The sequence below is a fragment of the Mirounga angustirostris genome, unplaced genomic scaffold (genome assembly GCF_029215605.1).
Source record: "Mirounga angustirostris isolate CCGP_5_RB_7025 unplaced genomic scaffold, mMirAng1.0.hap1 SCAF_2, whole genome shotgun sequence".
Classification (NCBI taxonomy): domain Eukaryota; kingdom Metazoa; phylum Chordata; class Mammalia; order Carnivora; family Phocidae; genus Mirounga; species Mirounga angustirostris.
In genome coordinates this window covers 1,850,944-1,868,754 of record NW_026991710.1, presented here as the reverse complement: position 1 = coordinate 1,868,754, position 17,811 = coordinate 1,850,944, and the positions used below count along the sequence as shown (strand labels likewise).

Sequence of the window (17,811 nt, the reverse complement as noted above, 5' to 3'; positions counted from 1 at the left end):
TGCACACGTTAGATCATCCTCAACACAGACGAGGAAAATGCACAGAGGGGTTAATTCACTTGCCCAAGGTCACACAGTGGCTGAATGACAAAGCTGGGATTTGAACCCGTGTTCTTAATTGCACATTCTGTACTTCTTCCTGGAACTCACCCTTCCATGTGGTTCAGTCCTCCTCAAGTCCGAGTTCAGGTGTTGCCTCCTCCGGGGACTCCCTGCGTACCCCTTTCTGCCGGAGTCTGGCTGGAAGGGACCCGGCCTGTGTGGCATGGGGTGGGTAGGCTACAGCAGAAAAGCCTCAGTCGGAGTTGGAAGAGTTTGTGGACATCTGAACACTGGAAAGAGAGGATGGGGACATCCCAGAGAGAAGGTAGCCACAAAAGGGGGAACCCTCACATCCTTGGCTGACCCCCAAATTGTGCATGCTTCGAGCAAGACCCCAATGATTCTGGGGTGAGAAGAGCAGATGGAAAACAGAGCTTAGCAGGCATCCCCATGGCTGAGTATTACAGGGTAACAGCTTTGAATCTGGGTCCCTCAAGGTTAGAAGGGCTTAGTAAACACTTCAGGTTTTCCTTTGAAACCCTAGAAGGGCCAGGCCTCAAGAGTAAAGTTGACATCCTGGGACAAAATGGAAATAGCCCTTGCTCTAAAAAGGCATACGAGTCCCAGGTAATCAACCAACAAATCACCTGCCTATTGGAACAAGAATCAACTTTTTTTTAGAGACGGGCAGAATCTCAGACCTTACACTGTACTAACCACAAATGCAATATGCAAGAGAAAATACTAGACGGGCACCTGGCTGGCTCAGTCGGTAGAGCATACAACTCCCGATCTCGGGGTTGTGAGTTTAAGCTTAAAAATAAAATCTTAAGAAAAAAAAAAAATTAGATGTAGGAAAAATAAAGGCAGCATGAAGGTGTTTTCAGATAAATACAAGGTAATGATATTTATATCCAACAGACTCTACTACAAGAAATTTGTACTATAGAAATTATTCCAGCTGAAGGGAAGTGATTCTGGATAAAAACAAATATAGAAAGGAGTGAAGAAGATGGGCGTGGATAGATAAGGATTACTGACTAAGTCCTTTTGAGGGCTTTAAAACATGCAAACATGTGGCCACGAGAGCTTTCTAGGTGTGTGTGTGTGGGGAGTATTTAATGAACTTACACAGGAGTTTTTGCATTGATTTAAGGTGGACTGTAATTCAGTAGGGAAGCATAATTTCTAGAGTAACCACTAAAATAGTAATACAAATATTTAACTAAAAAGTGAACAATGTTTTTATTAATCCAAAGCAAGACAAGTTAGGAAAACTAAAGGAATAAGGAAGAGATGAGACACACAGAAAATAGATGGCAAGATGGTATACTTAAACCCAACTCTATCAGTAATTAACTTAAAGATAAGGGGATCAAATACTGACCGAAAGATCATGATTATCAGCCTGGGTGAAAATAAACTCTCACGTATGTGCTCGTTAGCAGAGGCATACTTTAAATATAAAAACAGAGAAAAGGATAGAAAAAGACACACCCTGTCAACACTGGCCAAGATAATGAGGGAGTGGATGAAGCCATGAATGACATGGTTTCAAAATATATAAATGAAAAGGAGACCTGGATAAATGCACAATCATAGCTGAAGATTTTAACACACCTCTCAGAGAAGAGCAGGGATACTAAAGATTTAACCAAAATACTTAACCAATTTGGCCTCCTTTGCATATGGCAAACATTACACCCAACAAAAGCCAACTAGAATTCTTCTCAGCTCTACGTGGAACACTTACCAACAGAGACAAATCTGTGGGGCATAAATCAAGTCACAACATATTCCAAAGAACCGAATCACTGAACTTATGTTCTCTGACCGTGGTGAGATTAAACCACAACTCAGTAACAGATAAATCCAAATTCTCAACACACTTCTAAGTGGTCTGTGGGCAAAGGAAAAAACACAATGGAAATGAGAAAATACTTTGAACTGAGTGAAAATGAGGTTAAAATTCAGTGATCTGAGTGCCCATCTCAAGAGCTAGGAGAAGAACTGCATATTAAACTCAAAGGAAAGGACAGAATATAAGAGCAGAAATCAATGAGATAGAAAACAGAAAAATCAACAAAGCCAAGAGTTCTTTCAAATGGCACCACCACCAACAAACCAGTAACAAGACTCATGAGGAAAAGACAGGGGACAAATTGCTGATAAGCAGGAATGAAAAGGGGGACATCACTATGGATCTCTAAGAGGACTACTATGAACACTTTAAGCTAATAAATCTGACAGATGAAACGGATAAAATCCTTGAAAAATACAACTTAACCAAAACAGATACAAGAAGAAAGAGAAAACCTGAGTAGCTCTGTAGCCATTAAGTAAACAATCTGTAATTAAGAGTATTTTCACAAAGAAAATTATAGGCCCAGATGACTTCACTGGTGAATTCTTCCAAACATCTGAGAAAGATATACCAATCTTACATACACTCAGCAAATAGAAGGAATGTTCCCCAACTCATTTTTATGACACCAAAACCTGAGAAAAACAAGAAAATGACAAATCTCTCTCATGAACACAGATGCAAACATCCTAAACAAAATATAAACAAATTCAATTAGATATAAAAAGGATAATAAGTCATAGACAAGTAGAATTTACAAGTAGAATTTTAATTAGAGATACAGATTGACTATTAAAAAAAAAAGCACTAGGGCGCTGGGTGGCTCAGTCGGTTAAGCGTCTGCCTTCGGCTCAGGTCATTATCCTCGGGTCCTGCAATCTAGCCCCATGTTGGGCTCTCTGCTCAGTGGGGAGTCTGCTTCTCCCTCTGCCCCTCCCCCTGCTTGTGCTGTCAAATAAATAAAATCTTTAAGAAAAAAAAAAAAACCACTAATGTAATTCACTAGAATAACAGAAAAAACATGATCATCTCAATAGAAGCAGAAAAAGTATGTAACAAAATTTAATGTCCACTCATGAAAACACACTCAGCAAACTAGGAATAGAAGGCATTTCCTCAATCTGATAAAGATATATGTCCGAAACCCTACACCTAACATTCTACCTGGTGACAAATACTGAATGCTGTCTGTGCCTGCTCAGGTTTACATCAAGGCAAGGGCACTCACTCTTACCACTGCAATTCCACATTGTACCGGAGGGTCTACCTAGTGCAGTAAGCTAATAAAAGGAATAAAGAACAGAAAAATTAGAAGAAATTGTCCTTATTTGCAGATGACGTGATTATACATGTAAAAAATCCTAGGTGATCTTGAAGTTGAAAATTTGTAAATCATTTTGACAATCTCAAGGTACAAAGTTCAATATATGAAAAATCGACCATATGCTATATATATTTGCAACAACTGGAGAAATGAATTTAAAAACCTGTTTCCCCAGGGGCGCCTGGGTGGCTCAGTTGGTTAAGCAACTGCCTTCGGCTCAGGTCATGATCCTGGAGTCCCGGGATCGAGTCCCACATCGGGCTCCCTGCTCGGCGGGGGGTCTGCTTCTCCCTCTGACCCTCCCCCCTCTCATGCTCTCTCTCTCTATCTCATTCTCTCTCTCAAATAAATTAAAAAAAAAAACAAAACCTGTTTCCCCAAAAGATGTTAAGTCCTAACCCCTAGAACCTGTGAATGTGACCTTAACTTGGAAATATGGTCTTTGCAGATTCATATGAGATAATGTTGTGCTGGATGAGGGTGGGCCCTACCCAATATGACTGGCGTCCTCTTTTAAGAGACATGGGGTGCCGGCTGGCTCAGTTGGTGGAGCAGGCAGCTCTTGATCTTGGGGTTGTGAGTTTGAGCCCCACGTTGGGGTGTAATTACTTAAAAATAAAATCTTAAAAAAAACAGAGACACACAGACACAGGGAAGAGGCCATGTGAAGACAGGAAGAGAGACTGGAGGGACACCTCTATAAGCCAAGGACTGCTACGAGGAGCCAGGAGGGAGGCATGGAACAGATGGTTCTTCACCTCTAGAAGGAACCAATCTTGTGGATACCCGTGTTTTGGGGCATATATCCTCCCAGGGATTTTGCGTTATATCCTCCAGGACTGTGAGAGAATAAATTTCTGTTGTGAGAAGCCACCCAGTTTATGGTACTTTGTTATGAGAGCTCCAGGAAACTAAAGCATAACCCTGTTTACGATGTCAAAAACCTAAAATGCTTAGAAAACATTTATCAGAAGCATGCAGAATCTCTACAATAAAAGCTACAAAATAACTGCTGAAATTCAAGAACATGTAAATGAAGAGAAATCACATCTGCAAACTGGGAACTCTAGTCTCAAGCTGTCACTTCGTCCCAAATTGATCTACAGGCTCAACACAGCCTCATCCATATCCCAGCAAGCTTGTGACAAGCTCATTTTATATATTTTTTTGTGCCCCACTTCCGCAGGACTCCAGTTGCATGTATGTTGAACTGCTTGATACCGTCCCACAGGTTACCATTTTCCATTCTCTCTTCTCTCAGTGCTTCTTTCTGGTAGTTTCTGTTCTGATGCCATCAAGTTCGTGGTGTTTCCTCAGAGGTTTCAGATCTGCTGTTAATTCTATCCAGGGTATTTTTCCATTTCGGATGATGTATTTTTTCTTTAGAACTTCACTTAGGTCTTTTTTGGATCTTTCATTTCGTCCTTCATCTTGTTCATGATTTCTCTTACATCTTGAGCATATTTTTAAGACTTACATTAGCCATTTTAAGGTCCCTGTCTGCAAATTCACCAACTGTCATTTTGGGGTCTATTGTTTGTTTAGTATTTCTCCTGATTACGGTTTATATTTTCCTTCCTCTTGGCATGGCCTGGTAATTTCTGCTTGGATTCCAACATTGTGAATTTTGTTTAGTGTGGGATATTTTTGTATTCTTTTAAAGAACGTTGGACTTTGTCCTAGCAGGCAGTTAAGATACTTAGGATCAGTGTGATCCTCCTGAGGCTTGCTTTTTAGATTTTACTCTAGAGCTAATTTAACCCCCCTGCTAAGGTCACAGCTTTCTGAGGACTCTACGCTGGTGTCTGCAGCGTGTATTAGAAGGTTCTCCACTGTGGCTGGTGCAAACACTACTCCAGCCGTTCTGCTTTCTGGTGATTTTCCCTTGGGCTCCTGGAAGTTCATGCCACACCTGCAACATCAGTAGATTGTAGGGGACTCTGCAGACCCCCACAGCCCCTTATGTGCAGCCCCTCCTGTCTGGAACCCTGCCCCACAAATTCGAGCCACCTTGACCTCTCCAAATGCCAATCTCTGCTTGCTCTACTCAGCAGGCCTGCTGGGCTCTGGGCTCTGCAGCCCCCAGCCCGTGCTGGGCCTGGAAACTGCCTCCACGCTGGAAGCTGGGGCGCCAAGAGGCTTACCTGGTTTCCTCCCCTTCGCTCAGAAAACACTGCCATGTGCTGTGTCTCTTCCAACAGCCAAAAGCATTGTTTAAACACCTTCCCCGGTTTTACAGTTGTGTGTGGCAGGGGGACAGTCTCCGTGGCAGTTCATCCTTCACGGGGGCCACCGGCGCACGTTTCGGACTCTTCCTCTTAACCTACCTCGTCCTCCCCACGGAAGAGCATCTGGAGGGCTCCCGGGTACGGCAGGCTCCCGGTGGCACATGGTTGGTTTCAAGCGTGAGTTCTTAACAGTTCGGAACCGCATGGGAGGTCTTCGTGCGCCTCGCCTCCCACCCCTCGGTGCTTATGCTTACGTTTTAATAGTGGGTCCAGGACAGACGATTTCGCCTGTCGCTGTGAAGACGAAGAACCAGGACTCAAGTTACTTCAATTCTAGTCATTCTGTGGGTGACCGAGAGCTCTTATTGGTGTTTCAAACAGGAACAGTGGGACATGTAAGTTTCTTTTCCTTTAATATTAATGAAATTAAGAAACGTTCATCCTTTCTGGTACCGTAATACTCCTTTTGATAATATTTTGGTTTAATAGCATGAGTATGTAGACAAAGTTCAATAAAAGGACCTTTTTACTGTTTCTTTTCTAGCCATGGTTATTTTATTTCATCTCATGATTGCCGTTACCGTGTAAAGGAGGTGATACTCCAGCGTGGTCTATGTGAGGCTCCCCCAGGGGTCGGCGCCCAGGTCTAGGACCCGTGAAGACAGGAGCACTGGAGCTGGATGTCCCGCAGAAGCACCCTGGGCCTTGGTTTCCCCACCTGTAAATGCAGTGTCTGGGCATGAGGACACACGGTAGCAAGTCTCCAGGCCTGGGCCTGCCTCCGTGGGCATGGGAGGGGCTGCACTAGGGAGGCCCTGCAGCCTTGACCTTCCACCTCCCCCACCCCTGGACTCTGGCCTCGGCCTCCCAGGCCCCAGATGCATCTTCAGAGAACTGGGAATGGTAAAGTGACGCCCCCCTCTTGGGGAAAGAGTCAAAGGAACAGCAGGGGCGGAAGGGGGCAGGTGGGGCCACCTCAGGAGTGGGCACCCAGGGGTTCCCCTCACCACTCCTGGCCCTGACAAGGTCCTGCTCATGTCACAGGTGGGACCCTGCGGTTCCTCAGCACCCAGTGTGGCGCCCCAGGACAGATGGAACCGGAGGCTCAGAGGTGGAAGTGCCCCCGACACGACCTCAGGACTGCCCCCGGGGAGAAGAGGACGGGGCAGGGGCCTAGGCAGGCAGCTTCCCCGGAGAGCAGGCTCCCCGCCCCCCGGACCCTTCCCAGCATTTGCTGCACTGACCCAGTTGAGGCTCCCCTTTGCCCTCACCGGGCGGGGTGGAGGCCCAGGCCTGGGCTTGGGAGTCCTGGAGGCACATCAGGGCCTTTCGAGGACACGGCTCCTGCTGCGGTCACTGCCCAGCCCGTTCCTCGCTTTGCAGGGTCATCCCACGAGCAAAGCGGTACGCTTGTTCTTCCCACCTAGTTAGAAAAAAAGCAAAACAAGCCAGCCAGCCTCTTGCCCCATCTCCTATTCCCAGGACCTGCCGTTCCCACCCTTGTTTTCCTGCAAACCAGCTCCCACTGGGCTGTGGTCAAGGTCACCTCAGTGTAAGAGCCCTGGGCCATTCCTTGGACCACACCTTGGCCAGAGCAGCCCGCCATGGCCAGTCTCTCCCCACCTGTGTCCTCCAGGCTGCCCTCCTCCTCCCACCCTGGACACTGGTTCTAGGGCCTGGACCCCCGACCTGTCCACACTTGCTCCAGGGTGGCCTTCTGTCCACGAACAGCAATTCCCAACGCCAAACATCTCACCTGGGGGGGTCTGATGGGCACCTCAGACTTGACCCCTGCTCCAGGGCGGGCAGCCCCCTCCTGCCCGGGGCTCAGACCAAAGCCCGGGAGTCCCTCTTGCCTCCTCTCACTTCTACCTGCATCCCGTCCGTCCAGAAGTGCTGTGGACGGAACCGGCAGAATGTTTCCAGAGGCCGTTTCCTCTCGCCCTGTCTCCACACGGAAGCGGGGACACGCCGCACCCCCACGGCTGCACACAGGCAGGTTTCCCGAGAGGCGGGAGCAGTGCGGCTCCGCAGTGCTCTGGGAAGTGGGTGGGAGCAGGGCGGCAGCCAGGAGGCGGCTCCACCGGGGACTCCCGCAAACGGCCTGCAGAGGCCGCAGACGGAAGGAACCCAGGCAGCATTCCCACTCTCATCCTAAATACTCCCGTGTTGCGCCTCGTTTACACCCAACTGAACACCCGGGACTCTTCATGGTCTCGTTAGAGATCACCGCCCCCTCCCCCCGCCCCCCGGACAGGCACCTGCCCATAGGGCTCTGTGTAGTCCCAGCCTGCTGACCCTCCGGCCCACATGGCTCTGCGTCCCCTGCCCCGTAGGTCAGAAGGCGGGGACCCCTGCTCCGCCTCCACCCCGCCGCTGCTGCTTGGTGTTACCACTGCTCTCTCCCCAAACCCTCTGAGCGTCGGGCCGGGCTCTGTCCTGGGCCTGGCCCTGCCTGGCACGCGGAAGGCCCCGGATACACTGCTGCGTGGAGGATGTGGGGGTGCCAGGACCCCTCAACTGCTGCCAGGGGTGACCCGGGAGATGCTCCAAGGCTGGTGGCCCAGGTTCCCCTCGGGGGGCACTGCCCCCCACTCGCCCCGTGCCCTGCCCCCGGCACCACACCGCCCCCAGCAGAAAGCAACCAGACGAGGTCTTCTGCTGTACTAATGTATTCCATCTTTCAAAAAGAAAGACATGATTTTAATATTACTTAACAATATGTTAAAAAAGTAGCCAGGCAGGCCTCCGTGTTAATACAGTCGTACACTCTCTAACAGACTTGATGGTGTGAGTACTGGGTGGGGTTCTGTTTTTGAACTTTCTCATTCTGCAAGGGGTCTTACACAAGCTGGCTACAAGTCAGGGGTTCGGACACAAACAGCGCAACGTGTACACTCTGAGACAGGAGGTTGTGCAGGAGAACGGAAGAGCGCCTGCCCGCCTGGCCCGCCTCGGTGGGGTGCAGGGCACACGAGAGCTGCGTGACGGCAGTGCCCCGGCGGGGACAGACGACAGGACAGGGCGAGATGCAGAGGCAACGGCCACGTGGATGATGAAACGCGTCTCTGGCCACGACCCAGGCTCCGGGCTGCGCGGCGGCGAACCGGCGGGAGCTACTGTTCCAATCCGACAGCACAGCGCTGGCCTCAGCGCCTCACTCACAGACACACGCACACGAGCTACCGGCGCGGGCCGAGCAGCGAGTCCTCGGTCTGGGGGTCTCAGGTGCGGCGGCCCACCCGGCCCAGCCCTGGGCAAGCACAGCAGCTCCGGGGCCTGGCCCACCTCCCGCGCGTCCCTCTCCAGGCGGTCCTCATTCAGTGGGCAGCAAAAGTGGCTTTTTTCAAGCTAAAATTGGACCAGTTGATGGACAGTCTTTGTCGGGTCTGTCTAGCGGAATCCAGACAGAATCTGTGAAGACAAAGAGCCAAACAGTCAGCGAAGGAACAGCCCACATGCGAGCTGGTGTCGGCAAAGCCTGGTGTCCTCCGGGGGGGTGGGGGGGCCCCCTCAGTGTGCCAGGCCCGGCGACAAGGTCCCCTCCACACCTGGCCACCCTTCAGAGCGGGGAAAGGCCCTCGGGAGGACAGGGACCCCCTTCTTCAGGACACTGGCCAGCACCCTCAATGTCCTCTGGTGTCCTGTGTCCTTCTTAGCTGCCCAAAGGAAGTTTCTGATGAGCCCATCTGAGAACGTGCCAATGGCCACCACCCACCCTTCTCCACGTGTTAAGCCGTGGAGATCCCCTCTGCCCTCATTTATCCACGGACGCACGCGTGAGTGTGATATGGAACGGGACCTGGCACGGTGAGACTCGGCCACGGTGCTGCCCGCCGCCCCCAGGTCTCCAAGGCAGGCCTCCAGCCCTGGAGCCCAGCTCTGCTTCACCCCTGCACGCCCAACAGTGTTTGAAAAACACCACCTTCTGCTACCTGCTTCCCAGGCAATAGTGGGTGATTCTGTATTAAATGAGGAACACTTCCTTTCAACCGCCTATACTTCGCATAATTTCTGAAGTTCTCACCTGTCCAGCTCTCATGTGAGCAGCAACTTGAATTAAGCCTGAAAATGGTTACTGCTGTCACCCAGCCAGAAGCTGAAATATGTTCGTTTACATGGCCGTTCAATCGCCCACAATTTCTTGTGCTGCCTGCCGGGCGGTCTGTGTCCGTCCCCGCCCTGCTCCCAAGAATCCAGCCTCTCCTTCCCTGGCCACAGTTGGTCAAACCCCGAGTCCTAGTGGCGTCACCTTTTCAAGCTTCGGGAACTCCCCCCTCTGCCTCCCCCGCCCCCCTTGCTCTGGCGGTAGCTCCCAGGGGTCCCCAGCAGGCCACACCCCCCCGCGTCTCTCCACTCGCGTGGCTGGAACGCCCACAGGTGGCTCCGAGCCGATGGAAGCAAGGCTCCCAGCGGCTCCCCCACCAGCGGCTCCCCCAGCACAGGGCCCAGGCCCCCAGCCGCCGGCTCTGCCTCCTTCCCAAACCCCTGGCTCCCCTGCACCCGACGCTTCAACACCCCCTGCCCATCAGGCCTCCGTGTGGTCCTCTGTGGACCGTGTCACACACGCTGTGGACGTGCACCCAGGGGACTGGGACCAAGCCTGGGTCGCCACAGCCCCCCAGCCCAGGTCCGAAAGCCCGACCCCGCCGACCCCGCGGCACCTCGCTGTCCTCTCCCGGGAGGCAGCCCGCACCCTGGCGACTGTGACCATCGCCCCACGATCTCGCAGCCCCTCGCCCGTGTTTGCGTGTGAGGATTTCTGAACCTACAGGAACAGAATTGTCCTGTATTTTTTTCTTACTGCTCGCATTCAACACTATGTTGTGCGATTCCTCCACAAGGCCGCGGGGTGCTCGTTTCCAAGGCTCCAAGAGCTCACCCCGCGGAACGGACAGACAAGCGGACGTCGCTGCTCACGCGCGTCGGGAGCGCGGGGCTCCGTGCAACGGCCAGCTTCGACTTGACCCAATTCCGCCAAACTTCCCCATGGTCGCTGGAGCCACTCTGTGTCCCCCCCGGAGGGTGGGGGAGCCGCTGCCCCTGTGCGCCCAGCTCCCCATCAGGCGGGAGGCCTCTCCACAGGCCCATGGTCACAGTTTTCTGGGACAGCACATCTGTCCACGCTGTTTGTTTTTTCCTGCTCTGTCATGTTTATCCGTTCCGATACCAACCCTTCGTGAGGTGCTGCGCACACGGTCTCCTCACTTTCTTTAAAGAATTGTTGATTTTAATGTCATTTATCAATCTTTTATTTTATGGTTGGTGTTTTTAAGAATCTTTCCCTACTCTGAGGTCAAAAAGATACTCACCTGTATTCCAAATCAAAAGGTTTGCTTTTGACATTTAGAATCTTGACTCATCTAGAGCTGACCTTTGGGTAGGATATGGGGGGCAGATCCAATTTAAAAGTTTTTCTTACATAAACTTCCATAGCTCCGTTTATGAACACACCTTCATTTCCACTGTCGATCTGTCTTTTGTCATAAACCAAAGCTCAGCGTTTGTATAGTCTGTTTCTGGGCTCCGGATTCTGCACGAATATCACAATGTTTTCATGATCGTCTTTGTAATGGGCAAGAAAAGCCGTCCGTTCTTCCTATTCTTCTAGGAGGATCAGATTAATCCTTTAGCATATGGTTTGATTTCTGTGTGAACGTCACACACATACAGGAGAGTAAAGAGACGTGTGCTCGGAAGGAAACTGATAAGGCAAACACTGGGGAGCACAAGCATCAAGCTGTGGGACAGTGCCTCCCGGCAGCCCCCACCCACCTCAGAAGTAATCACCATTCTGGCTTTTTATGATAATTTCCTTGCTTTTATTTATAGTCTTAACACCTATGTGCTGTATAGTATCCCTGAACGATAGACTTAATTTTTAAAATATACTTTACTGAGGTACCTTTTATGTACAATAAACTACAGTTATTCTATAGCTCACAGTGCTGACAAATACATCGGGAAACTATCCCATCAATCAAGACACAGAACACTTCCAGGAAGTGTCCTTTTGCTGTCATCTCCTTGCTGCCCCGGCCCCAGGCAAACAGGGATCTGCTGTCACTAGGGATGAACTTGTATTTTCTGCCATCTCGTGTACATGGAACTTTGCACTTTGTTACCTCTTGTCTGGCTTCTTGCCCTAAGCACCCTGCTTCTGAGATCTGGCTCTGGTGTTTCATCAGGAGTATGCTTTTCACTGCTGAGTGGTGTCCACTGGACGGAGAGAGCACAGTTTATCTGCTCATCTGCTGTGGATACGGGGCTGTCCCCAGTTTTTGGCTATTACAAGTGAAACTTCTAGAAACATTCATGTAGGAATCTTTGTGTGGATACATGCTCTTATTTCTCTTGGGCAGACAGCCAGGAGTGGAGCTGCTGGACTGAAAGGTGTACATTAAAAAATGTACTAATGGAAAGAGCCCAGATGTCCATCAACAGATGAATGGATAAAGAAGACGTGGTGTGTATATACACAATGGAATACTACTCAGCCATCAGAAAGAATGAAATCTTGCCATTTACATCGATGTGACGGAACTAGAGGGTATTATGCTGAGCAAAATAAGTCAGTCAGGGAAAGACAACTACCATATGATCTCACATGTGGAATTTAAGAAAGGAAACAGGATCACAGGGGAAGGGAAGGAAAAATAAGATGAAATCAGAGAGGGAGACAAACCATAAGAGATGCTGAACTCTAGAAAACAAACCGAGGGTTGCTGGAGGGCAGGTGGCTGGGGGATGGGGTAACTGGGGGATGGGCATGAAGGAGGGCACGTGATGTGATGAGCACTGGGTGTTTTATAACTGATGAATCACTGAACTCTACCTCTGAAACTAATGATACATTTTATGTTAATAATTTTTTTTTAAAAGATTTTATTTATTTATTTGACAGAGAGAGAGATATCGAGAGCAGGAACACAAGCAGGGGGAGTGGGAGAGGGAGAAGCAGACTTCCTGCCGAGCAGGGAGCCCGATGTGGGACTCGATCCCAGGACCCTGGGATCATGACCTGAGCTGAAGGCAGACGCTTAACGACTGAGCCACCCAGGCGCCCCAATAACTGATTTTAAATAAAGTAATTCTTAAAAATGTACTTTGGTTATGTCTAAACTGAGCTTTATATAAACAGTGTATCATGTATATTCTCGTGTTCTGCCTTTTGTCTACTATTCAGTTTGTAAGATCCACATTGCAGACTGCTCTAGTTCGTTCCTTTCCTCGGTTGTATAGCATTCCACATGTGACTGTATCGTCACGTATCTACCCTACACTAATGTGTTTTAAGAACACTCAATTTTACAAAATCCTTCCTGGGTTTTAAAATCTACAGATAAATTTTGGGAAGTGAGATAGCTTTATGATACTCACTTTTCCTATCAATGAATACAGGATCTATTCCAGGTCTTCAATATTCTTCACTCATGCTTCATCCTCTTCTACGCATAGGCTGTGGGCAGCTTCTGTTAGATTTATTCATGGAGACTGCATAGATTCTGGTGCTGTTACAAATACTGTCTTTATTTAAACTACATTTTTAAATTACGGATGGTATAGAGAAACATAACTTCTGTACACTGATCCTACAGCCAGTCCCTTCACTAAAAATTCTTTTTCTTGCTAAATTCTTTTGTAATTCCCTTTGTAGTCAATTAGATCATCTGTAAGTAAAATGGAATTTTATCTCCTGCTTTCCACTCCTTAAGCCTTTAATTTCTTTTCTCTTATAATGCTGCCTAGGAACCACGACTTTAGGCTGAACAGAAGAAGTGGAAACAGAGAGCATCTTTGTTTTGCACATGCTTCCACGCTTCCCGTTTGAGAAACTGTTTCATGTAGATTTCTTTTCTCTGTCTCTTTTGGTAAACCTCCTTTTCAGGTTAAGGATATTTCCTTCTACTATTAGTTTACCATTTTTTTTTTTAATTAATTGAATGCTAACATTTTTATCAAATGTTTTTTCTAAACCTATGGAAATGATCATATGGCTCTTCTTTAATTATCAATTTAGCAAATAGCATTTGTGGATTTCCTAATAGTAAATACTCCTTGCATTCATTCCTAGGGTACACCAGTTTGGTCATATACTGCTTTTAAAAATACTGTTGGATTTGGAATGTGAAATTTTTTTGCACCCAATTAATATTCACGACTGAAACAGATCTGTGATTTTTCATGTTTTCTGTAATCACTTCTAGCAGATTTTGGTATCAAAATCTTCCTTCTCTCATAAAATAAAGTGGGGTGTCTTGTGCTGTCTCCTCCTGTCAATCCTCTGGTAGAAATCAGTAGAAGGCTGGATAATCTCTTAAGTTTTGGGAGAATTCTCAGCACAAATGTCAGAATGTAGTGTCGGGCGCCTGGGTGGCTCAGTTGGTTGGGCGACTGCCTTTGGCTCAGGTCATGATCCTGGAGTCCCGGGATCGAGTTCCGCATCGGGCTCCCTGCTCAGCAGGGAGTCTGCTTCTCCCTCTCCCGCTCCCCCCTCTTGTGCTCTTTCTCTCTCTCACTCTCTCTAATAAATAAATAAAATCTTAAAAAAAAAAAAAAAGAATGTAGTGTCTCCTTGGGATTATTCGCAACCACTACTCTGATTTCTTTGATGGTTACTGGATCCTTCAGGCTATTTTGTCATTGGGTTGATTTTGTGTTTTTTTTTTTTTAAAGATTTTATTTATTTATTCATGAGAGACAGAGAGAGAGAGGCAGAGGGAGAAGCAGACCCCCCGCTGAGCAGGGAGCCCGACGTGGGACTCGATCCCAGGACCCCGGGATCATGACCTGAGCCAAAGGCAGACGCTTAACGACTGAGCCACCCAGGCGCCCGATTTTGATTTGTTTTAAAATTAATTGTGAAGTTGTTCCCAGTGTTCTCTTATGGTTGAATCACTGCAGTACCTGTAGCTCTGTCTTCCTTTTCACTTATATAGTCACAAAACTTTAAACCCTTTTCATTATGGAAGATGTCAAACCCACACAAAAGCAGAGTGTGGTAACATGGGTGCAGCCATGGTCCAACTTTGATCATTATCAACACTCTGGTTCTTTTCCATCTAATTACTGTATTGTTTTGTGTCTTTTTCCCCCTATTTTATCCTGATCAGTCTCTCAAAGGTTTATTTATTTATTTAATATTTTCAAAGAGTCAAAGTTTGGCTTTGTTGATCTCTGTATTTTTCTGTTTCACGATTTCTTTTATACATTATCTCCTTAAACTTCCTTTGGGTTTATTTGTTCTTTCCCTAGTTTCTCAAACAAAATCCTTAACTCATTAATTTTCAGGTTTTTAAAAACTCACTCGGCAGTCTTAAGACTTCACTGAAAGAGCGCTTGAGAACGAACTGTGTCCCCATCCCACAAGTTTTCATATGCAGTGTTTTCCTTCTCTTTTAGTTCCACATATTTTTAAATGTCTACTGTGGTTTCTTGTTGAACCCATGAGTGAAACATACATACTTTCAGATTTCCAAATACTTAGGGACTTAAAAATTTACTTCTTGTAAATTGCCGATTTAAACGTGGTGTGGTCAGAGAACACAATTATACATATTTCTTCTCTGAAACTTCTGAGCCTTGCTTTCTGTGGCCCAGTCCTTGCTTCGCTTCTATGAGCATCCCCTGTGGGCCCAAGACACAGACACCCTGTTCCCTGGACGCACTTTCATCTGTATTCATCTTCCACATCCCTGTGGATGCATGCACTGCTCAAGCAAGCGGCCACACAGACATAGTTGGAGATGTCCTACACAGAGGGTAGATCTGATCCTCTATGCAGCTCAAACTATTTCCTGTTTGTATTTTGAGGCTATTTCACTTAGTACCTAGTTTAAAATTTCTATGTCTTCCTCACACACTGAACCTTTTAGCACTATGTAGCAACCTTTATCTGTCCCTTATATTAATCCATATTCTGTCTGATAATAACATAATTATACACTTCCTCTTTTTTTTTTTTTAAGATTTTATTTATTTATTTGAGAGAGAATGAGAGAGAGCAAGCATATGAGAGGGGGGAGGGTCAGAGGGAGAAGCAGACTCCCTGCCGAGCAGGGAGCCCGATGCAGAACTCGATCCCGGGACTCCAGGATCATGACCTGAGCCGAAGGCAGTCGCTTAACCAACTGAGCCACCCAGGCGCCCAACACTTCCTCTTTACTTCCACCTTTCTATTCACTGTGTTTTAGGTATGTTCTTATAAACAGAGTGTGTGTGTGTGCGCGTGCATGTGTGTAAGCATGTGTGTGTATATATTTAAAATCGTTAACACAATCTGACAAACTTTTTTTCTATCATGGTTGCTGATAAAACTGAACTTGTGTCTCTTGTGTTTTTAAAATTTGTTTACTGTACTTTCTTTACATTTATTTTTTCATTTTGAGTTTTGACTTTTTTCCTTCTACAGATTAGCAATTTATACATCCTATTTCTATTCTTTTAATGCTTACTTGTGAAACTGTATCGCCAATTTAGCTTCAAGTCTGAATATTAAATACCTGTTAAATACCTCAACGAGAAAAGGACGTGAGGATACTCAGCTCTATTTCACACCTAGCTTACATACTATTCTGTTCAATACTGTGGTTCTTTCAGACATAATGTCAGTTAGACATTATTACTATCTTGTTACAAAGAAAATGTTTTATTTAACAACATTTATCAGGCTGTTTCTCTCTCTCCTTCCTGCAAATCACACTGTCTTTCTGAGGTGTCTTTCTCTCTTGAAGATTTTTTTTTTTTTTTTAAACACAGATCTCTTTGGAGCAAGTTCCTATAGTTTTTCTTTACTATGGAAAAGAATAGGTTTGTGGTATACACAGTTACAGACTGACAACTTTCTCTCAACGCTGTAAATATCACCCCATGGTCTTCTGGTTTCACATTTGCTATGCTGAAGAATGGATTTTTGTTTGTTTATTCCATTCGTATATGTTGTGCTTCTGAATTTGTAGATTTGGGTTTCTCATTAGCTCTGCAAAATCCTCAGGTGCTGTATCTCTTCAAATACAGCTTTTCTGTAGCCTTCACATTCTCCTAGGGGGGCTCCAGTTAAATGTATGTCAGACTCAGTCTTTCCTCCATGTGTCTGAGCCTCTTTCCTCTTTTCTAATTTCCTTGTATGTGGGTGCATTCTGAGTACATCTTTCAGATAGTTCTTCCAGTTCACAAATTCCCTCTTCAGCAGTGTCTAATCTATTTATCATGTATCTATTAACATCTTGATTTTACTCATTACATTTTTCATTTCTAGATGTTTCTTTTCCCCAGGTCTTGGGTGTTTGGGATAATCTTTGTTTATAAGGTCATGCATGATTTTAAAGTATATGAGTCCTATAGGTCTACCTTGGGAAAATCTCTCTCCAAAGTTCTGCCTTTATCCAAAAAATGCTCCCTAGAATCCAGCTTCAAGGCAAACTGTCTTAGTAACTCAAGTGATATGCTTACAGATTCTTTGTACAAACACACTTCCGTCACAGAGAATGTGTGAGGAAGACAATTCTGAGAATTGTCTGCGAATGACAATTCTATTTCTTCCTTCTGATCCTTGTCCCTTTGTTTCTTCTTACACCTTCACAAACAGAAGTTGTAACACTGGGCATCCTTATCTTCTTTTGTCTTTTTTAATCTCAAGGGACAGCTTTTATTTTATTTTATTTTAAGATTTTATTTATTTGCGAGACAGAGAATGAGAGACAGAGAACACGAGAGGGAGGAGGGTCAGAGGGAGAAGCAGATTCCCTGCCGAGCAGGGAGCCTGATGTGGGACTCGATCCCGGGACTCCAGGAACATGACCTGAGCCGAAGGCAGTTGCTTAACCAACTGAGCCACCCAGGCGCCCACAAGGGACAGCTTTTAATGTTTCACTGTAACTATGCCATTTATTGTATTTTATGGATACCCTTTATTATGTTAAGGATATGCCTATCTAGTCCTATGTATGAGTTTTTATTAGAATGGACGTCCAACTTTAGCAAATGCTTTACTCTGCCTGCTAAAATGAGATATATACACACACATGCACACATACATAAATTATATAATAAACATAACTTCCAGAATAATTTAGAATTCTATCATATTTCATTTATTTTTATCTTTCATTTTTTTTAAGGAGGCTCTGTGCTGGGCGTGGAGCCCAATGCGGGGCTTGAACTCCTGACCTCGAGATCAAGACCTTAGCTGAGATCAAGAGTCAGACGCTTAACCGACTGAGCCACCCAGATGCCCCTACAATATTTCAGATAGGAGTTAATGACTTTTTGCACTGCAATCTACCTGCTCCTTTTGTGTGTGTATGTGTGTATTATCTGAAACAAACAGGTTAAAGAAGGAACAAGAAACTTTA

General features: G+C 46.5%; 2 protein-coding genes across 20 annotated transcripts in view; one reads left to right on the top strand and one right to left on the bottom strand.

Moving 5' to 3' along the window:
- Nucleotides 1–17,811, bottom strand: part of LOC123848764 (E3 ubiquitin-protein ligase RNF4) — a 253,677-nt gene that overhangs the window by 29,773 nt on the left and 206,093 nt on the right. For 14 of the 19 annotated variants that reach the window (XM_064584153.1, XM_064584157.1, XM_064584154.1 and 11 more), the window contains one exon: nt 8,140–8,872. In XM_064584153.1, coding sequence (XP_064440223.1) covers nt 8,779–8,872 — 94 coding nt within the window. In that variant the 3' untranslated portion in view covers nt 8,140–8,778. Of the gene's footprint in view, nt 1–348; nt 5,753–6,039; nt 6,177–8,139; nt 8,873–10,912; nt 11,066–17,811 lie in introns of those variants that run through there. The other 5 variants (XR_010409237.1, XR_010409238.1, XR_010409236.1 and 2 more) reach the window with 5 other exon arrangements.
- Nucleotides 6,337–11,345, top strand: LOC135362892 (uncharacterized). Its single transcript, XM_064581825.1, has 2 exons — nt 6,337–6,361; nt 6,712–11,345. The coding sequence occupies exons 1-2, from the start codon at nt 6,337–6,339 to the stop codon at nt 7,614–7,616; spliced, it is 930 nt and encodes a 309-aa protein (XP_064437895.1). The 3' UTR covers nt 7,617–11,345.

Coding starts and splice junctions, on each gene's coding strand:
- LOC135362892 (XM_064581825.1), top strand. CDS start 6,337: ATGCATCTTCAGAGAACTGGGAATG. Junction 6,362..6,711: donor TCTTCAGAGAACTGGGAATG/GTAAAGTGACGC, acceptor GACCCAGTTGAG/GCTCCCCTTTGCCCTCACCG.